Source organism: Scheffersomyces stipitis, chromosome 2 (genome assembly GCF_000209165.1).
Source record: "Scheffersomyces stipitis CBS 6054 chromosome 2, complete sequence".
Lineage (NCBI taxonomy): Eukaryota > Fungi > Ascomycota > Pichiomycetes > Serinales > Debaryomycetaceae > Scheffersomyces > Scheffersomyces stipitis.
The window spans coordinates 1,293,478-1,315,120 of NC_009042.1; the positions used below are offsets into that span (position 1 = coordinate 1,293,478).

The 21,643-nt window shown below is 41.0% G+C and overlaps 8 protein-coding genes across 8 annotated transcripts; 5 read left to right on the top strand and 3 right to left on the bottom strand. All coding sequences in view use genetic code 12, as the record gives it.

The window, feature by feature from the left end:
- Positions 1–72: 72 nt before the first annotated feature.
- On the bottom strand, positions 73–4,325 carry ADE6 (5'-phosphoribosylformyl glycinamidine synthetase). Its single transcript, XM_001382979.1, has one exon. It carries the CDS (start codon positions 4,177–4,179, stop codon positions 148–150), a length of 4,032 nt encoding a protein of 1,343 aa, XP_001383016.2. The 5' UTR covers positions 4,180–4,325; the 3' UTR covers positions 73–147.
- Positions 4,326–4,928: 603 nt separating this feature from the next.
- On the top strand, positions 4,929–5,485 carry PICST_29833 (predicted protein; the record flags this gene model as incomplete). Its single annotated transcript, XM_001382431.1, has 2 exons — positions 4,929–5,148; positions 5,238–5,485. 2 exons carry the CDS (start codon positions 4,929–4,931, stop codon positions 5,483–5,485), a joined length of 468 nt encoding a protein of 155 aa, XP_001382468.2.
- A 339-nt stretch (positions 5,486–5,824) lies between these two features.
- On the bottom strand, positions 5,825–7,426 carry PICST_29834 (predicted protein; the record flags this gene model as incomplete). Its single annotated transcript, XM_001382980.1, has 1 exon — positions 5,825–7,426. One exon carries the CDS (start codon positions 7,424–7,426, stop codon positions 5,825–5,827), a length of 1,602 nt encoding a protein of 533 aa, XP_001383017.2.
- Positions 7,427–9,790: 2,364 nt separating this feature from the next.
- On the top strand, positions 9,791–10,527 carry RPB8 (16-kDa RNA polymerase subunit (common to polymerases I, II and III); the record flags this gene model as incomplete). The annotated part of the gene is made up of 1 exon (XM_001382432.1): positions 9,791–10,527. The coding sequence occupies one exon, from the start codon at positions 9,791–9,793 to the stop codon at positions 10,235–10,237; it is 447 nt and encodes a 148-aa protein (XP_001382469.1). The 3' UTR covers positions 10,238–10,527.
- Positions 10,528–10,809: 282 nt separating this feature from the next.
- PICST_29837 (hypothetical protein) lies at positions 10,810–11,293 on the top strand (the record flags this gene model as incomplete). Its single annotated transcript, XM_001382433.1, has 2 exons — positions 10,810–10,828; positions 10,911–11,293. The coding sequence occupies 2 exons, from the start codon at positions 10,810–10,812 to the stop codon at positions 11,291–11,293; spliced, it is 402 nt and encodes a 133-aa protein (XP_001382470.2).
- A 472-nt stretch (positions 11,294–11,765) lies between these two features.
- PICST_29838 (hypothetical protein) lies at positions 11,766–12,782 on the bottom strand (the record flags this gene model as incomplete). Its single annotated transcript, XM_001382981.1, has 1 exon — positions 11,766–12,782. One exon carries the CDS (start codon positions 12,780–12,782, stop codon positions 11,766–11,768), a length of 1,017 nt encoding a protein of 338 aa, XP_001383018.2.
- A 925-nt stretch (positions 12,783–13,707) lies between these two features.
- On the top strand, positions 13,708–15,894 carry MNT42 (mannosyltransferases-like protein; the record flags this gene model as incomplete). The annotated part of the gene is made up of 2 exons (XM_001382434.1): positions 13,708–14,679; positions 14,746–15,894. Coding segments are annotated over 2 exons (2,121 nt in total), but the record flags the coding sequence as incomplete, so codon positions are not given.
- Positions 15,895–20,169: 4,275 nt separating this feature from the next.
- Positions 20,170–21,585, top strand: UGP1 (UTP-glucose-1-phosphate uridylyltransferase; the record flags this gene model as incomplete). The annotated part of the gene is made up of 1 exon (XM_001382435.1): positions 20,170–21,585. One exon carries the CDS (start codon positions 20,170–20,172, stop codon positions 21,583–21,585), a length of 1,416 nt encoding a protein of 471 aa, XP_001382472.2.
- Between the last annotated feature and the right edge of the window lie 58 nt (positions 21,586–21,643).

The following is a 21,643-nucleotide window of genomic DNA, read 5'->3' on the forward strand; positions in this document are numbered from 1 at the left end:
TAGTGGTGCATTCAAAAAATGAGGTAATACGATAATTTTCTGATAGTATAGTCTGTAACTACATTTGCAGTAGTGAATTCTCTATTTTAAATCTTATTGTCTATACAAAATTAAACATACTATTTTTCGTAAAACATCATAATACAATCAGAAGTTGTCGCCAACCCATTCTCTGGCAGATCTGAACAACTGGATCCATGGTCCGTAACCGCCCCAAGTGTTTCCTTGTTCAACAGGGTACCAAGAGTTGGATTCCTTTCTGGTGACTCTTTCTGGATGAGGCATCATAGCCAACACTCTACCGTTTTCGTTTCTGATACCGGCAATACCTTCTGGAGAACCGTTAGGGTTGAATGGATACTGTTCAGTGGCATTACCGTAGTTGTCCACGAATCTCACGACGCTATAGTCAAAGGCGTCTTTGGCTTCAGCGTGTTCAAAGTAAGCTCTTCCTTCACCATGGGCCACAGCAATTGGCAATTTGGAACCCTTCATGTGTTGCAAGAAGATAGACTTGTTCTTTTCAGAGTTGTCAACTTCGACCATGACGAATCTGGCTTCGTACTGTTCCGACAAATTTCTCTCGAAAGTTGGCCAGTTGTCTGTACCGGGAATCAACTCAGCTATCCTGGAGAAGAACTGACACCCGTTACAGGCTCCAAAAGCGAATGTATCGTTTCTGTCCTGGAAGAATCTCTTGAACTCAGCTCTAGCGCGGTCGTTGAAGAGCACAGACTTGGCCCAACCAGCACCAGCACCAAGAACATCACCGTATGAGAAACCACCACAGGCAGCAAGACCTACAAAGTCGTCCAATGTGACTCTACCGGTCAATATATCCGACATGTGGACATCGTAGACGTCAAAACCAGCTTGTTGGAACGAGAATGCCATTTCCTGTTGTGAGTTCACACCCTGTTCTCTCAAGATAGCAACCTTGGGCTTTCTGTCTTCAGTGAACTTGGCTGTGATATCTTTTGAGACATCGAAAGTCAACTGGTAAGACAAACCTGGATCGTTATCGTCAGCAATAGCTGCGTATTCTTGTGTGGAAGTCGTAGGGTTGTCTCTCAACTTCTGAATATGGTAAGAAGTAGAAGCCCATAACTCCTGCAACTTGCTACGGGTGTTGCTGTAAGCAACAGAACCGTTGAATGTGACATTGATGTCTTGGGAGGTGAAGTTAGGTCTACCAATCACGCTGATATACTCTTCAGAGATGTTGTTAGTAGAAAATACTTCTTTGAACTTGGTAAGATCCAGAGCCTTAATCTGGAAAACTGCACCCAACTCTTCGTTGAACAACTCTGTCAACAAGTCGTCACTTGTGATGTCTAATTCTACACCAGATCTGGCTGCAAAGGCCATTTCCAAGACAGTGGTTATCAAACCACCCTCCGATCTGTCATGGTAAGCCAAGACATCGAACTGTTTATGCAACACTATCAATGATTGCAAGAAAGACTTGAGTACCTCGTTGGAGTGAACTGTAGGTGCAGCATTTCCGACTTCTTTGTACACTTGAGCCAAGGCAGAACCACCCAAAGCCTTCTTGGTCTTAGCAGCTAAGTCTACCAAAACCAAAATTGATGACTCGACATTTTGCAACTGTGGAGTCCATGTGTTGCTAGTGTTGTCTACAGGAGCAAAAGCGGTAATGGTAAGAGCCAAAGGAGCTGTAACTTCCTTGTCATCCCACTTCATCTTCATGGACATGGAGTCCTTACCTACCGGAATGGAGATACCCAAGTCTGGACACAAGTCCAAACCGATGGCCTGGACAGCTTCGTACAACTTGGCACCTTCACCGTCGTGAGCAGCAGCAGACATCCAGTTAGCGGACAACTTGATGTGGTCCAAAGATGGAACATCAGCAGCAAGAACGTTCAACAACGATTCTGCTACACACATCTTAGCAGAAGCAGAAGCTGAGATCAAAGCCAATGTTGGTTTTTCTCCCATGGCCATAGCTTCACCAGTTTTCAAGATTTCGTCACCGAGAGATGTGGCTGTGACACCACAATCAGCAACAGGAACTTGCCAAGGGCCTACCATCTGGTCACGGTCGACCAACCCGGTGATGAATCTGTCACCGATGGTGATCAAGAAGTTTTTGGAACCAACGGCTGGCAACTGTAACACTCTAGATATGGATTCGTCTAAGTTCAAAGACTGAGTAGTGAAAGGCTTCAACTGCAAGTCTTGAGTTACAGCAGTTCTAGACATTTTGGGTGGCTTCCCAAACAACACGGACATCTCCAAATCGATAGGCGTGGTGTTCAACAAAGAATCCGTTAAGATCAATCTCTGTTCTACAGTAGCTTCACCAACAACAGCAAAAGGAGCTCTCTCTCTTTCACAAATCTTGGAGAACAAATCTAAGTTCTCTGGAGCAACACCCATGACGTATCTTTCTTGTGACTCGTTACACCAGATTTCCATAGGAGACATTCCGGGCTCCAACGACAAAATCAGACGCAACTCAAATTTCGCACCCAAGTCGTTGTCATGAACCAATTCTGGCAAAGCATTTGATAACCCACCAGCACCAACGTCGTGAATTGACTGGATTGGATTACCTGAAACTCCAAGAGAAACACAGGCATCAATGACTTGCTGAGCTCTTCTCTGGATTTCCGGGTTACCTCTTTGAACAGATGCAAAGTCCAAGTCAGCCGAACCCTCACCGGACGAAACTGATGAGGCAGCACCGCCTCCGAGTCCAATCAACATTGATTGACCTCCAAGAACGATCAATTTAGCACCGGGAGTGATTTTCATATTCTTGAGAGCCAAGTCGGGACGGATAGCACCCATACCACCAGCCAACATGATTGGCTTGTGGAAACCTCGGAATTCAGTTTGACCTTTGTGGTTAGTGACCTCGGTAGTCAACGTACGAAAGTAACCGTTGATGGCTGGTCTTCCAAACTCGTTGTTGAAGGCAGCAGAACCGATGGGGGCCTCGAGCATGATGTCCAACGAAGAGGCAATATGGTTAGGCTTGCCGATGTCTCTTTCCCATGGTTGGGGTAATTCTGGGATGTTCAAGTCGGAAACGGAGAATCCGGCCAAACCTGCTTTCGACTTCGAACCACGTCCAACAGCACCTTCGTCTCTGATTTCACCTCCTGAGCCAGTAGCGGCACCAGCAAATGGCGAGACAGCAGTTGGATGGTTGTGAGTTTCGACCTTGACCAAAGTGTGGACCTTTTCTTTGGTGGAGGTCCATTTTTTTGATGCGAATTCTGGAGTGAAGACGTAGCCTTCTGGGCCTTCAAAAACGGCAGCGTTGTCAGAGTAGGCTGAGATAGTGTATTGTGGATTCTTATTGTGGGTGTTTCTGATCATCTTGAACAATGACAAGTCTTTCTTAATGTCGTCAATGGTCCAGTCGGCATTAAAGATCTTATGACGACAGTGCTCAGAGTTGACTTGAGCAAACATAAAGAGCTCAACGTCGGTTGGATTTCTACCTATAGTCTCACCAAAGGCATGAATCAAGTAGTCGATCTCTCCAGAATCAAGAGCAAGACCCAATTGCTTGTTGGCCGTCAATAAGTTCTCTTTGTTAGAGAGGATATCAACGTGCACAAGTGGCTTGGGCTTGTGGTGAGCGAAAAGGTCGTCGTACTTAGGAGCGTTTGAGTCAAAGTACAAGGTTTGAGTCATTCTATCGAACACCGAGGTCAAGAACTTGCCCTCAGAATTCAAATGGGCGCCCAAGTCGAAACCTGGTTTGGTCTTGATCAAAAGCGACAAACCCCTTTCGATACGTTCAATCTGTTCATTCAAACCACAGATTTGGGCAATATCGGTAGCTTTGGAAGACCAAGGAGAGATGGTTCCAGGACGAGGTAACACACGAATTAAGTGGGTGTTTTCGGGCAATTGGATAAGTGATACATCACTATCGCCACTAATTGTCGAAAGCGATACCAAACTGGCCGATAAAGCATCGTTGGTGTCAACAGGCGTATCGTAGTGAAGCAAGATCTTCACCAAGTCCAACTGCTTCTCAGACAATTTCTGAGAAAGCGAGATGTAGTGGGTGTAAGATGAGGCAACCGATTCGATAATATCAGACTTTTGCAATACCAGCTCGATCTCACCAACCAAATTGGACACTCTGAAGGTGGAAAGGGCTCTGGGGCCAGGCAAAATGAGGAAATCCGTCATAGTGAAGGACTGAAGAATATACGAGATGATATGAGATGAGATGACTTTGGAGAAAAGTCACGTCAGATTAGGTTTGGCTGAAAACAGCAATAACCAGGAGCAGACGACGGGGACTGGAAGCGGTAGCACTACAGACTAGCTGAACAGAGACAAGACGTGAAGAAAAGAGATTGAACATTGGTGGAGTGAAACTTTTCAGCTTATATGTAATTTTTCGCGAGTAATTAGTACAGGAGTCAAAAATAAATCTGACTCTTTCTGCGATGCGATAGCGAGATGGAGAGATTATATGGAGAGAATAAGTGAGAAGTTCTATGGTGTATATTTCTACGGAAGTAGAATAAACTGCTTGAGCATGTAAACCATATTGGTTAAATAGCGTACAATTACATTTGTGAAAAATTACACATTTTTGTCTATTTTATTGCCTTTTGTTTAACCACTAAATCATCACTCTATTTCATCTCAGCATCTCGTGGTAGTGTATCAAGATCCATAAATATTACACCACGAATCAATACGAAACAAGAGACTAAAATGTCCACATATTCAAACATACCATCATGTACAGCTCCACTTTACTTTGCGAGACTCATTCAATGGCCAATGGCACCGAAGTGAATATGGATAAAGAGTTTGTCTACTTGGAGTACTTGAGTTGTCACGTGACATAGTAACTTTTCACTGCGATGAGATAAACTTTATCTGCTTTATCTTATTACTTCACTCTCCTTGCACTGTTCTCCAAAATGGCTCAAGGGAAGATAAAGCTCAAGTCCAAAGCTCCTGCCAGAGTCACCAAGAAACAGACTAACCCAAAGGGTGCCGCTCCTAGGATCATCAAGCCTAAGAAGTCTGTAGCCAAGCTGGCCCAAAAGTTAGCTAAGGTCCATCTGAGTCAGTTGATGTCTTCGACTGAAAAGTTGATTGCCAGCAGAGTTGGTCATTTGGAATTGATCAAGGGATCGCGTAGACAAATCGAAAGACAAGAAAAGGAAGCAGCTAAGAACAAGAAGAAATAATGAGCCTGTTTTTGCCTGATATCCTAACTTTCCCAGAAAGGGAAGCTAAAGAAGAACAAACTTCGAACGAAAGAAGTACGGATACTCGAAGCACTTCTGATTCTACTAAAATTGGACTTAAAAGAGCGTCTACTGGCAGAGATAAAGATACTAAACCCACTATTATTCGTGAAGACTATGCGGGAGAGCCTGTTAGTTGCATTCCCAAACTCATAGCATTAGATCCTGATCTCGTACGTGAGCAGGAAAGAAAGAAACGTAAACTTAGACAGAGTCTACAATAGCATAATATACAGCATGAACTTTAGTAGTCTATCTAGCGATACGAGTAGGATTTATAGAATATGTCATTCTTCAGGTTCGTAGGGTACAACTAGACGAATTTTTTGTGATCTCACTTATCTTTAAAGGAAGCTAGTGAATCAAAGAGATATTGAACATATCTTAAGTTCCACAATAACCCTTAGGATACGAGGTGGATAATAACTCTGCAGAAGTTCCCTGAAGCTGATTCTATTAATTGATGTCGATTCATTCTACGCACCTGTTCATGCTTACATGATAACACCTTTGGAGAGAACGATGTATTAGTCTTGGTGTTAAATTTCTTATACTTTGATGCTCTACGTAGGAATGAACTCACTGGCAGCTTCCAGTGCTTCGATTTCCAAGTTTTTTCTCTTTAATTCCAATTCCTTCGATCTCACGTAAGCCACCATCAATGAGCCAATGATAGCAGTGAGTGCTGTAAGAGAAAGGTTGACTGGGGTAGGGTTCATATGGAAGACCTCGTGTGTTACCTTGTCAAATACCTGTTGTAGGATATTACAGAAACCTGAAAAGGCAATGATGGTTCCGTAGATAGTGCCGAAATTATCGTAGCCAAATATTTTGGCACTGATATCACTGATAGCGGTGTAGTAAAACGGACGGTAAACGACAAGGGCCATGATTCCAGCATACGTAGCAGGTAACCATGAAAAAAAGCCCATTACTCCTATGAAAACTGATAAGATTGTCAAGATATACAATACTGCTAGTGTGGTCAAGTTGTCTAGAATCAATCCTATGAAAGGAATAGCGATTAATCCTCCTAGAGGTAGAGCCAAGTCAAAGAATTGGTTAATAGCAGTTGCTATCTCTTCATCTCCATTGTATAAGTATAATTCCTGAGCCTTGACTGTGGCGACAAAGAAGTTAATTCTCAACATCTGGATGGTGGTAAAAATCGTCATCAAGTAGAACCACCATGAATGGAACTGCTCTGTTATAGGATAACCGTGCAAGATGCCAAATACTCCACCAGATTTGTGGGTAAGTATAGCATCTGCCTCCTGTTCGTAGACTGACTTCATTGAGTTTCTGGAAGCTATAGAATTTCGCAGAATCACTGATGCTCTTCTGGCGTTACCAAAAGAGGCTCTATGCATTAACAAGGAAGTTGTTTCCGTGATAGAAGGCTGGATGATAAATTCTGAACGAATTGTGGAATCATCATTGCGGTCCTCTGGAAGTAATAAATCGTCATCCAAAGGTCTTCCAGTCTCGTCAATTCCGGTTTCAGCAATTTTGGCTAATGTTCCGATTGTTTTGTACGATTCTGTAGGCATGATGAACACCTGGGCTACGAAAATAAATACTGGTACGGCCAAATAGTAGCTGAAAAACCTAGATAATGGCAACTGCAGAATTTCGGTATAGTACAATCTGTAGAATAGGAATAAAGCTGAAGATGAATCGAAAGCACCAGTGAGTAAAGCCAATACGAGGCCCGAGTTCTTTGGAAAGCTGTTGGCCAATTGAAAACAGGAGATGAACACGAATGGACCAGCCAATGCCAAAAAAGTATAACCGGTTAGATATGGATCTACAAACGAAATGTGGGCTGCAAAACTCATCGTCAAGCCACCGAGAGCCAACAATATAGAGCCGATTATGCCCGTAACTTTTGGCCCAAACGAGTCAAGAATGGATCCGACTGGAAGAGCACAAATATTAGTCACCATGCATGCAAGTGTAAAGAGGAAATTCAACGACAAATCCTGCTCATCACAGAGGGCCAACCCGGCAGAAGAAGCCTCACATCTCTCCCTATAAATGCCTTCACTTATGAGGATAGGCTTGAGCGCAGCAAACCCAAAAACGGGCCCAGCGGCTACAAGACACCAGATAATGGCACAGGAGACTTGGACTATTCTGGTGGTCAAAGGCGGGAGACGGTGCATCTGACGAACTGTTTATGAAATGTGAAATTTGCTGAAATTCTTTTTCGATGGTATGAAAGTTGAAAGTAAAAAAATTCGAAATCTGGAGAAATCCAAAGAGCAGAGGGAACGGACCTTTATAAGGAAATTGAAAGTGGCTAAATAATAGAATCAGATTCAAAAGTCATACATGAAGTGATTAGCCTGCTTGGAACTTAAAAAATATGGTTATGAAAAGAATACAATGGTTCTATATATTTCTCCAATTCATTCTTGGAATAAATTCTTCTTAAAATGCTATCTATAAAATAAATTGCAACTGTTTGGGTGCAGGTAGGCTGACTACAAACCCGAATACTCTTCAAGAGTTCTGAAGATTGATTATGTAGCTGTACGAAGTACTTAAGGACACAGTTGAAGAATGTAATTGTAGACCCAAGAGAGAAGTCTCAACCAAATCTACTGTCTTTGTTGTGATTGACTCAATTTTTATGGATCTTCTCTAACACTTTCCTTACATTTGCTCAGCTTCGGAGTATGCCGAAGAGTCTTCAATATGGGAACGGAGCTGAGCGAAATGCACGAATGGAGGCTTTTCAGAATAAGCAATTAGTTAGAGCCGAAGTGAAGATCCGAGAGCTTAAATACTGTATTGCAATACTACATCAATTTCTCTCCAATATAAATCTTTAGTTCTACTTTTGCAATCATTCTCATTGGTTTTGCAAGATTTCGGCTTGATTCTTCAAAAATTGCGCCGGTCAAGCAGAACTTATTCTACATATACATTATATATCCACATTATTATACATGTTTCTATTTATGTAAGATGGCCCAAGACCTCCAATATCTCATTGAAAAATCATTTATTCCTATTTATTATATCCTTTTTTTTATATTTCTTATATTTGCCTAGAAGGGAGAAATGTTCTGACTGACATTACGGTATGACTTGGCCGAGTTGGTTAACATCATATATACGTGATGGACGCATATGGCAATCATATTGAACACAATGAACCCTCCAAGGACAAACGCAAACCGTATACCAGGCTGATTGTAGATAGGAACGGGCTTGCTTTCAGCAGTAGCAGAGGTCTTTTTCGAATCGTCAGAATTATCGTCAGAATTATCGTCAGAATTATCATCGTCAGAGTTATCAGCTTTGCCAGTACTATCAGACTTGGCAGTACCTCCAGTTTTTGTAGCTGCGGTGGAAGTAGTTTTCAAAACGTAGGTGAAGTGATGAGATGTAGTTGTGTCGTCCTTGTTTTGCTCAGCAGGCTTTTCAGTCTGCTTGGCGTCCTTTTCTGTAGTGGTAGCCTTTTCAGTTTCCTTTTCAGTGGTTTTATCAGTGGCCTTTTCAGTGGTCTTTTTATCTTCATCAGTTTTTTTATCATCAGTGGTCTTTTTATCTTCAGTTGTTTTATCTGCGTTCTTATCGGTTGTCTCGTCAGCTCTTCTCACAATATCCAGTGAGTGGTCAACGCCGAAAAAGTTCTTGAAGGTTCCGAAGTTGGCAACTTCAGTTCCTAACGAGTGCTGTGAAGTCTGGTAAATGACAAAATACGAGGCCAACATCAAAGATGCTATTATAATAGCCTTCAAGCCTCTGTGCTGAGCTGGCGACTTTCTCTGGGTTGTCCCATACAATTCTTCAGTCTTGGAATACATTGTGGAATCAATTTTTAAGTATTCAGTGTGTACTGAAAATGTGAAATAAGGATCTTGAGAAAAACGAGTGAATTAGCGAAAGTGATTCAAGTCGATTTTGATATTTGAATTAGCTGTGATTCTCCCAAATATGGCTGTTGCTGTATTGAAACTCTAGGATTCAAATTTACAGTGTAAACGAATGTGGCGGTTTGTACTCCTTGGTAGATATTCAAAGCCTGAAGCCTGTTTCTGGAGCTCTTCTCTAACTGTACAATTAGTTACAAGAAAAAAGTCGCTGACTCGCTTCTTGAAGCTTTATGTCTCTTACAAACTCTGCTGATGCTGTTTATACCTGTGCTCCAAATGAGAACAAGATACTGGATCGAATATTAGCTGGGATAAAGAAGACTATGAAGCTTCTACAAATCGTGGTGTGCTAAAAATCTTTTCTTAGAAAATGGAATCCTGATGAGACAGGGATGGCTATATTTGGCAATTTGTGTTTACACCAGTCCTGATTGGAAGGGCGTTCCATCCTCGCACAAATGAGGTGCATTTTAAGGAACGAACGAAAAGCAAGTGTGGACTCAGTCAGATGATATATATCACGTTTAATCTCACATGATTAATGTCACGTGCTTTCAATTGATATTCCAAATTTTTCATCTCATCTACATCTGAATCCAAGCTTTCATTATTCAGATCTACACCAATTCGTCATTGCAAGCCATGTCGGGAATCTTGTTTGAAGATATGTTTGTGGTCGAGTCGACTGACTCGGGCCGTTACAACAAGGTTTCGAGAATAACAGGTCATTCTTCCACTTCGCAGGATATCAAGATCTCGTTGGATATCAACAGTGAATTGTTTCCTGTGAAAGCAAACGACTCCTTGACCATTACCTTGGCTTCTTCTTTGGGAAATGAGTCCTCCATGTTGACCTCCAACGGTTCCTGGAGACCTCCCAAGCCAGATGACAGGTCTTTGGCCGATGACTACGACTACGTAATGTACGGAACTGTCTACAAGTTTGAGGAAAATGCTGACAACGACAAGATGTCCGTGTATGTTTCTTTTGGCGGTTTGTTGATGCGTTTGGAAGGTGGCTACCGTTCGTTATCCAACTTGAAACAGGAAAACGCTTACATTCTTATTCGTCAATATAAGGACAACTGAGCTGTTGGTTTGATAACCAGTTTGAACAAAAACGATTCAGAAGTGATTTAAATTTTATAAAACGTCACGGCTAGGAGTTAACCTGATTATTCAAATTTGTTCGCCTTCTATTCATTCAAAAAGTTCCATAATCTCAATATGGTTCTGTTTCTGATTCTGTTCAGCTCACGTTTCTTACGCATCTGTGCCATCAAGACTTGTCTTATGCATAATCGGCTAGATTCGATGCTTTGGCATCTAAAACTCATCTGTGTACTATAATATTATAATTAACGTTTCTAGAGAATTGTAAAATGAAGAATGGGAGTTGGTGTAAAATTCGTGGCATACACTCGAAAGTAATTAGCTAGTGAGATTATCCGAGAGTATGGATACATGCGTACGTCTCGTATTCCTTATGATACTTTTCTTCTATTTAAAGCTTGGACTCTCTTCAATAGTTCACATAAATCTTGATTTCTCATTAAGTGAAAAATCCTATCATCCTTAACTATGAGCACTAGTTAAATATACTTTTTCTCTGCAGTCGTCTCTCCATAGAATCTACAATTACACTCTCTTCTTCATCAACTATGGACGACACAGAAAGACGTAAGTATCCTTTATAGCTTCGTTCCTTTTCTTAGGAGAGATCAATTGTCTATACTTTCATTCAGCGTACTAACTTTTCTAGCGGATCCCATTCTAAGACAGGTTCCTCTCATCAATAACCCAGCCTTTCAACCTCCCAAGGCAATAACACTAAATGCCAATTATGATGTTCTTATTCCCACTCTATCTAATACTGTAGTTCCCCCCAAGATCAATTTGGCAGATGAAGAAATCCAAGCATGGTTGCGTGATATCAAGAGCACAGAGTTCCAGATCCAGAATGCAATCGAAAACGATGAGGATGTCAAGAAGTATAAGCAATGGATCAAAACCCAGCAGATAAAGGTGGCTCCAGGGTTTTCATTTGATGGAGTAATGCAACCACATAAGCAGGAGGTTAAAGTGCTGAAGAATGAAGAAGAAGTCAACGAATTGGACAAGGTCTTTGGCAAGACAAGCATCTAGTAAGCATAGACAAAATTGCGTAATCAACTTGAAGTCATACACGGGATGTATCATTCTTGTTTTAGAATGAAGAGTTTTCTGCATATATTTGCAAAAGTATATTAGCCATGCTCAAGTATTCTTCAAACTCGAAGTTAGATTGAAGTAGTTTCACGCGGCTTTCTTAGTTTCCTTGAACAAAATACATGCCGTTGAAGGTGATAAATTGCCACACATAGAGCAGAAATACGTGCCTACCAGAAATCTGTTTTCACCAAGCTGAGTTTCAGAATCAGAGACAGAAGAGAAAGAAGAAAGGAATTGGAAGAAAGCTGGAAGTTTCATGTACTCAAGTTAGTAGTGACACTCATGATTCGGGTGAATTGGCCTACATTAAAGTGAGTTACTGGGATGACACCAGACTCTGACAGCCATTTAAGGACTACTAAATGTATCTGAAAGTGTGTAATTTATGTTATTGTATATTTCAACTCTAGTTTTCTAATATCTTCCTCGCTTCTTCTTTGATATCTTCACGACGTTTGAATACTAACGCTATGCAGAGACTGGTGAGAGCATCCAAATTCACAGAATATATACTTTCATGGTCAACCGTGGGATGGTCGGACGTATTGTTCATGTCTCTCATGGTGAACACAGCTTTTTGCCTGAAGCGACTAAAAGGGTCGTAGTTCTTGTTTTCGTCCAACGATGCTAGTTGCATTGGAGAATAGTACTCTTTCTTAGTGTTACGCGATTTTAACGAGAATGCTTTCAGCATGTAGTCTCCTATCAAGGGGTTATTAGGGTCAAGGGATTTCTCCAACTTGTTTGTTTCTTTGTCCCAATTATCTGTCATCGAATGCTGACCCGGAGACAAGAGGTAATTGGAGTAGCAATAGGGAGACTCGTACGACCTTGTTTCGTATATCCACCTGTATCGACTACCTCTGTACACATAATCCGCAATTGGTAATACACCATGCTTAAATAATACAATGGTGAAGTCCTGGCTTATGTCGTTAGGATCAGGAGAAAACTTCAATTCATAGGTAGAATATGAACCATGTCGATGTTTTCGTACGATACAGAAGTCATGCAAGTCTTTCTTGCTATCAAAACCTCGAGACCCGATCTTTTCTTTATCTACATAGTACCGTTTTATAGTTAAGAATTTGTGAGCATGGAAATCGTGAACATCTGCTCTTATCAACGGAATGCCAATGCCTTGCAGTTGCAATTCGCGATCGTATTGAACAGCTTGTGCGCTGCTAGAGTTCTTGAATGATTTGTACTTCTCCACAGAATTAGCCGACACAAAAACCTTTAGATCAGAATTGAAGAAGTTGTTACATAACATGAACCTCCATCTTTTGCCGGCATCTACGTTTGTCGGCACATCGGCTGGAGGAGATTCTTCGATCTTTTCAGACAGGAAGGTAATTTCATCATCCTGACTGTAATTTGGTAGTTCTTGCTTGTGAGACCCAGAAACATCCCATTCGGACATTGTATATCGATTGTATGTGAAAGAATGCAAACATGGATAATTTGAGCCTAACACAGATATATAAATGTAATTATAAGTACCCAATGTCGGCAAAACAGAGAGACGAGCCGATAAAGAAAACGGCTTTTGCGTCAGCCAAATTTCAGTGCGCTGCGGAATCAACTTTAGAGCATGCATTCACTATCAAACTGGCGCAGTCTTTGGTGCGGTTTTGAAGAATGGTTGACTACTGGATTGAATCAAGAGCAACACCTGCTCTCTATAAATGAGGGTCATGAAAGATAGCCGTAAGTGAGATAACGAACAAAAAGCCCTGTCAAATTTGCGGATAATTCTAATTAGCGGATCTGGCAAGTATTCCAGGAAGAGTCGCTAAAATACAAGAGTGATCAGATAGTTGGAGGACATTACCAACTAGCCAGGTTACGCAGGACACCTGACAGCTCCATATGACCTGGCGAGGAGAGCCATTGGAGCTCTTGTTCAAAATAAAGAAGATTGAAACCCTGTCTGCAAAGTGGGTGAACTGCCCGTTCCGTCTGTAACGACTTCCTCTATAGACATAGTCAGCTAGTAGCTTGAGCTATTGTAATAGTAGTTTGAGCTCTTGAAATATTAGCCCCCCTACAAATTGCAAAAGACTTATACACCATGACACTTAAGTTTGGCAGTTTGGTCTCTCTAGTGTTAATGTCAAGTAGCCATTTCTTGCTGATTATTCTGCTTCTAATTATCTCGCTAACCTTCGGGTCGCGCGAAATAATTTTTAGGTACAGAATTTATGTTGACGTGAATCAAGCCCGAATTTTTCACAGTTACCAAAGCTTTCAGCTTTCGTTGACTCCTTTTGTTCTTTCATTGAAGCCCCCTTCCCTGCTGTTGCCTGTCATCACGAGTCATGAGTTATATGGCAGGCTTAAGAAGAATGGTCTATAATGCGTTGCGGCGATCGAGAATTCTTATATTAGCACTTCTAATCTTGATAGGATATCTCACATACCATCTGAAAAATCGACTGCCTCCGCCCATACAGATCTCAGAGTTTGATATAGTCGGTGCCCGAAACTCGTTTATCAATCCTATCTACGAAAAATGGAACTATAAGAAAAACGCAAAATCTATAAACAAATATGAATATCTCAAAGACGTGCCGTTGGAATCTGTTTGCACAGCTTATTTCGATGAACTTTCGAAATTGTACCCCGGAAATCCTGGACCCACTATTGTTGATTTGGAGGAGATACAAGGCACCAAATACGACTCGACAGTATTCAAGAAACAGAAGTGGGTTTCGGCTAGAAGAAGAAACAAAATTATCAGCTTTCGAGGCTCGTCGGGAAGAATGTCTCAGGAAGATATTATCCAGATTGAGCTCGATTATGCAAAGACATGTCAAACTGTTTCACAGCAAGAAAGATCTGTATTCAACCAATTTGCTCATGCCAGAGTATTTGGCAAATGTATTTTAGGAAATCAGAACAGGAGCTCAGAACAGATCCAGAAACTCGATGTGTTGGGCTCTAAGTTCGAAAAGAAACTCTACCCATGGGTTTCTCAAGAAATACCTACATTTGAGAGTTGGCTGGGTGAGATGTTGAAAAAGGGCAAAATTCCTGTTCTTGATAATGTAAAATTCGATGCTTATCAAGAAACTCAAGTGTTCCTCAAAGATTGGCAGAGCAAGAGTAATGGAAGGGGAATTGTAATACCTATTCTCCCAACTTCTTCAAGAAGTATTCAAGTCGAGAATATTGCCAGATTAATAAAAGTGTTGCGAGGTCTAAAGAACACCTTCCCAATTCAAATAACTCATGTGGGGGACCTCCTGGACCTGGAAAAGAAGATAATTGCTACGGCTGCCAGAACAGAAGTATCCCGTTTACCTTCTTCTCATAAAGTTTATCTTGATGCTCTGGGAGAAAAAGATCACAAGTTTGTGTCGACTACTGATTTTCCCAAACAGAAAGTGTGGTTCGTAGACTTAACTCCAGTAAAGAATAAAATAAAGCACCCTCTCGTTGCAAAGAGCTCCGCCTATAATAGTGCCCAATTTGTCCTTGCATTGAGCACTATTTTTAATTCCTTTGAAGAATCACTTGTGCTCTTATCATCTTCCATTCCATTAGCAGAGCAATTAGAAAAGACTTTCTTTGAGAATAAATCCTATAAGGAACATGGAATTTTGTTATTCAAGAGACCTTCATACTACACAAGCAAGATCAGAAGATTCAAACCAGGATTTCACGAGCTCACCAACCTCATTCGTCAATATATGACTCCTTCTCAGAATGACAAAGATTTCTTTGGTCTTAATTTGAGAAATCCCGAAGTTGAGTCTTCGAACAGAGTATACGAAGAAAGCTTCCAGAATTTGTTGGATCCTTCAGTAATGGTGATCAACAAGACGAAAGTATTGAGTGGGTTGTTGATGGGAGCGAATTTCCAATTATATGATCTCTTCAAGCTAAGATTTGCTCCTGTCGAGGACGATTTGAATCCTGAGTTCGTTTGGATAGGACAAGAGTTGGCAGGAACCAATGTAAAGGTCAATTTCAATCATAATTACGGAGTAATTGCTGGCATTCTAACTCCAGAAGAGAACAAGAGTCCTGTTGCATCTTCTGCCATAGAATTATGCTCCTCATCATGGGCCCAACTTTCGGATGTTGACGACTACACACTCTTGTATGTTACTTCTCACCAATTAGAGAATTGGATTTACGAGGGTATGACATTCAAAGAAAACCTAAAAGGCAAGTATGCAATGAAGAAAACTGAATTGGTCGATAATGTGTTCAAGCCTGGAGAAGAAAATAACAAGGTAGAGGTAATTAAAGAAGATACTACAATGTTTCAGGAGAAGGTGGTAGCAAACCCATTATTTATCGACACCATATTGCGTCCACCCATAATTAAGAAGCCGATATACACCTCTGAATTTCAAGAACCTAACCAGGCGTGGTTGAAACAGGATAAATTCGCAGGTTTCTCGGGCCATCAGTACTACTGTGCCTATGATGTAGTTGGGCTGCCTGTGACAGGTGAAAGAGGATTGACTATTAGTGTTAATGATAAGCTACAAGCTTGGTATAAGTATGTTCTTGACGTATGGTACCACCAAGACAGGATGGACGAAGACATAGCCAATCAAATAGTAGAGCAAACAGAAGAAGATTAAATAGCCATTTGTATTTATAAAGGACTTTGAACGGTTTATGAATTTGGATAGACTGATGGATAGGTTAGCTAAACAAAATTCGCAGCCAAAGCCAACGGAATTCTTCCACAAAAAATTATATGTGGTAGCGCCGACATTGACATGATTTCAACAAGCTGGATGGTCATAGTCAAGCAAGGACATCATGTCGAAGAGAATGCCAAAAAAAGCAACGTCACAGACAGGATTCGAACCTGAAAGGAAAATCCCAACACATTCACCGCAGAATAGCAGGGTGTCGACTGCGACACGTAGTGGCAAGCGGCATTCTCAAAATGCAACAAGTTGATTGAAAGTGGGCGCTACCATGTATAAGCCATTTCGTAAAATAGAAAATAATGCTTAGCATGTAATTCATATTTGCAATCTAGTTTCTTTCAGTATAATTCGTAGTTCATCATAGATCTTGGAAAAATGACAAGTTTCTGCTTCAAATTAGAGTATTTCTAAGAGCTTGAAGGCCGCATGGTTGTGAAAATCAATTATGCAAGGTTCGTTTAGTCTGTCTGTTTTATAGGCTCCTCGCCATTTTCTTGGCACTCATTTATAAAGCACACTAGTTTCAATTTCATAAGCCATTTTCATAAGCCAGCACAGAAGAATGACACCCTTTTGGAGATTTGGTTTGTTCGTATCATGCTCTTTCATAGAGACTTTAGGTTGAAATAATGCGGGGATAAACCAATGGAATAGTAGTATTTGCTTTCAGCACAAGTAATGCCCAGGTTTCTATTCGGTTGCAAAGAGAGAAGTATTCTACCAGGAGCTGTTCGAAAGTGAGACTATACCTTGATGTGGAAATTAGAAGTAGGCTCCATTGTTTAGCTGATTTTCTTCCTAGAGGTTTTACTCAAACTAGCAAAGAGTCGCCTGAGTTACCAAACGAGAACTGACTATCGGAAGTTGCCGCAGCTTTTGCCTTTCTTGTTCTCATGTATATAAATTAGAAGGTATCTGCGTCTCTCGGTCTCCTGAACAATTGTACTTGAGATAGAATCGAATTATAAGAATCGATTATCAAATCAACCTCCTAAATTGTTAACTTTCAGGAAGTAGAGATGTCACTCAGCACGTCCCAGGCAATTCGAGAAGCTTTTGTTCCAAATATAACACAGCTTTATTATGATTGTGGTTCATACGATATAACTATAGACGTTTATGAAAATATCCCGAATAGTGTAGCCTATTATTGCGGTGTCTACTATGGAAAGGGTCATGTGAATGTGTCAAATGAGACAAAAATCACTTTTTTTGATTGTGGGACTTATAATATTACATATAATAGTACTTCCGTTGATAGCTATAGAGACTCATATTTCTGTGGCCGTGATTGGTCTAGGAACTATAAGAATTCAGCTAAAAAGTTGTTGATTTCAAACTTGTGGATGATATGTTTGGGTGTAATGATAATGAGTTGTATTGCTTAGTGAAAAAGTGGTTGTGATAATATTCCACGCTCTGAAGGCTCAATTGCCTGTATGGGTCTTCACGATACATGAATCTTCAAATCGGTAGCATCATTCGAAGAGGATATTATTGCTACATGACCTTGGCACACTGAAGAACAGCCCCGAAAGGTATATGCTTAAAGATGAAACAATAACTTAGGCATTCTATAAAGTCTATATACTACACAAAGACAATTTCAAGATACTTCAAAGCAAAGGAAGGCTGAAGTTGAGAGCGAAGCTCATGTAATTCTAATGAGAGTAGTTTAAAGGTCCATTTTCTTCTGTATCGCAAACCTCATTCTTGTAAGGTTTGATTCAGCCGTGAATACTTCTATGGGAAACATACATACAGTATTTTCGACATTGCACTCCATACCAGATGGCCTATGGATTGATGATAGGTAAGAATTTTGACGAAACACCTATCATGAGTTTGCTTCCAAATAAAGGTAAATGTAATTTAAGATGAGAGCATTGAATATTTGGCGCCAGTGCCTTTAGATCAAAAGTCGCTTGGTTTGTTAATGAATTGGAAAAATCGTCATAGGGAAAAGGATTAATTGAATTACACCGATCAGAAAGTCTTTCGTCTGGACATTCTTTTACTGATGCAACTCGCCAGCTAGGAATTCCTTCTGGTCATAGATAAAATACAATGAAGCTAAGTTGGAGCAAAAAGAATTAGATAATATATATTGCGGTCTTGTGTTTCAGACATTCTATCAGGAGATATATTTTGTTTCTCCGAAGCATTTTTAATTATAAATGCACGAAGCTCATGAATTAAGATGCATAATCCAGAATAAGATTTAATTTCAGCATCCTATGCGAAGATTCTATAGACGTGCTGCGAGTGGAGCGGGAAGATGTGTAGCCAAAATAGCCACGGGTTTAGAAGGTTAGTGCCTTGAACAAAGTATTGCTTTTGGAGATAAAACCGTGAAATGCAGCGATAAGAATGAAGGTGCAAGAGCAAATGAATTTCAAATAGAGTTTACCAATTTAGAGTATTAATTAAAGTGAGAAAATACAGCGTAGGCGAACACAAGAGGAAGGTTATGGAATCTGACAAGTGTGGGAAGATTGACGTCGAGTTAAAAATAGTACAAAAGTGGCTAGCGAGGTCGATCCAGGTACAAGGCGAGAGAATTGTTGGTCGAGTGGCTAAGGCGGGATACAGTACTGCTTGAAATTAGAGAGATTAAGGCGATCGAGATGACAGAATAGTTGAAGGGTACAGCGCAAAGATGAAATGAAAGAGTAGCGATGGAACAGAGGAGAAGAGAAAAGAGTGGCAGAGTTCGAAAGTTGAATTTTTAAAGTCGTGAATCTCGGATAAAGATGGTGCTACTCAGATCGTGATGGTGGGGTCGATTCGGAGAATGTAGTATATGTAGTACAGCCACCAGGTGATGCCATGGTTCTGTGCATGAGGTTCCTGGTGAGACGATGGTAGATCCGGAGAACAAACCTCATGTTGGGAATAATCGGAGAAACATTATTTGACAATGTGTAGAAATTCAGGCAAAGTTGGCATAATCGCAAAATGTGTTGTGCCTATCGGATAATGTAACAGTAGGTAGCAATGTTGTAGTGTGTTAATATTTTATATTAGGCTGATCTCGTGTAGAATCAATTTATGAAAATTGGATGAAATAATCCACTTGGTGAATGTAAATTGGAAAAGTAATGGAAAAGTAATGGAAAATTGTGCAACATTACCAGAACAGATTCAGAGGAAAATAGTGACACTAGTGGAACTGTTCGTACAACATCTAAACTGACTTATTGGGGGACCACAATGGACCAAACATATATGGCAAAAATAATAATTGTGAAAAATTCCACACTAAAAATACGTACAGTTATTGTTGGCTGGGAATGGCTTAATGGTCCAAAGCGGTGGAGACAATTTTCAGCACCAGCAGCACCAATTCAAAAATGTTGGTGAAAAGTTGGTGAAAAGTCTCCAGAGCTACAACAGCGAATCTCAGTGGCTCTGGTTACATCATTTATCATTACAGTTTCTTCAGATCTGCCATTGCCCCACCTTTGGCGGTGTGCCTCTGTGTTGAGATGGGCCCCTAACTTTGGGTCCCCGCACGACTCGTGCATGGTGTTGATGGTGGTGGGAGTCTTTCTCGGTTGTATATAATTGGAGATGAATCCACCTTATTTGGTGGTTTTACCGTTTTGTTTGTTTTCCGAACTGTTCTTGATTTCGACTCCCTTCAGTTTTCGTTGCTGAATCCAATTGACCACCATGGCCTCCGTTTCCACCCCTAAGAAGCACACAAAGACACAGTCGACCTATGTAAGTAGCGCTCGTTTAGCAATATGATAGATCTGAATATTGAAATCTGAGATATTACTGATATGTGAATGCTATTAGTAATAGTAATGGAATTGATATGGTATTTGTCGAACAATGATCCTGGCACAAGTGGTATTATTGTGTTCATTGACATTTTGGATATTACGAACACTATTGTGTGGTCAGATTGGTATAATTGATCATATTGATTATACAAATATCTCACCATTGCTAGTCTGGATGCTTTGATATTGATATGGATGATTCCTGGCGGTATAGCTCTTGTCTATCATTACTGATTTCACTATTTTGCGATACGATCTTTTGCACTACATTCTGCATTTTTGTCAAATACTAACAATTCAGGCTTTCGACAACACCGCCACCACCGTGGCTGCATCGCAGATGCGTAACGCCTTGAACAACCTCGCTGACACCGTCGAGAACCCCGACCACCAGCAGAGATTCGAAAACGAGATGGATTCGTTCTTTGCTCTTTTCAGAAGATACTTGGCCGACAAGGCTTCCGGCTCTACTTTGGACTGGGAGAAGATCAAGTCTCCTTCTCCTAATGAAGTCGTCCAGTACAATCTGTTGAACGAAAGTGCCGCCACAAACTTGTCCAAGTTGGCAGTGTTGAAGTTGAACGGTGGTTTAGGTACATCTATGGGTTGTGTTGGTCCTAAATCTGTCATTGAAGTCAGAGACGGTAACACGTTTTTGGACTTGTCCGTTAGACAGATCGAGCACTTGAACAGAAAGTACGATGCTGATGTTCCTTTGTTGTTGATGAACTCGTTCAACACCGACAACGACACGGCCAAGATCATCAAGAAGTACCAGGGCCACAGAATCAGAGTCAAGACCTTCAACCAGTCGAGATTCCCCCGTATCTACAAAGATTCTCTTTTACCAGTTCCTGACTCGTACGATGATGAATTGGACTCATGGTACCCTCCTGGCCATGGTGACTTGTTCGAGTCATTGGTTCAATCTGGAGAATTGGATGCCCTTTTGGCTCAGGGCAGAGAAATCTTGTTTGTCTCCAATGGTGACAACTTGGGTGCCACTGTTGACACCAAGATCTTGGACCACATGATCGAAACTGGTGCCGAGTATATCATGGAGTTGACCAACAAGACCAGAGCCGACGTCAAAGGTGGTACCTTGATCAACTACGAAGGATCCGTCAGATTGTTGGAAATCGCTCAGGTGCCTAAGGAACACGTAGAAGAGTTCAAGAGCATCAAGAAGTTTAAGTACTTCAATACCAACAACTTGTGGATCAATTTGAGAGCCATCAAGAAGTTGGTGGAACACAATGCCATCGAGGCCGAAATCATTCCTAACCAAAAGACCATATCTAAAGGAAACGTAGACATCAACGTTTTGCAATTGGAAACCGCTGTCGGTGCTGCCATCAGACACTTCCAAGGTGCCCATGGTGTTGTCGTTCCAAGATCGAGATTCTTGCCTGTCAAGACCTGTTCTGATTTGTTGTTGGTCAAGTCTGACTTGTTCTTCTTGGAACACGGTGCATTGAAGTTAGATCCTACCAGAGATGGATTTGCCAATCCTTTGATCAAGTTGGGCTCCCATTTCAAGAAGGTCAGTGGCTTCCAGCTGAGAGTTCCTCACATGCCTAAGATCTTGGAATTGGACCATTTGACTATCACTGGTAACGTCACTTTAGGTAGAGGTGTCACCTTGAAGGGTACTGTTATCATTGTCTGTAACGACGGTGACAAGATCGATATTCCTAACGGTTCCATCTTAGAGAATGTTGTGGTTACTGGTAACTTGACTATCTTGGAACATTAGTCAATATCGATGTCCCTCCTTCTGAGCTGGTTGCGTATTTGTGTTGAAAAATAAAGAA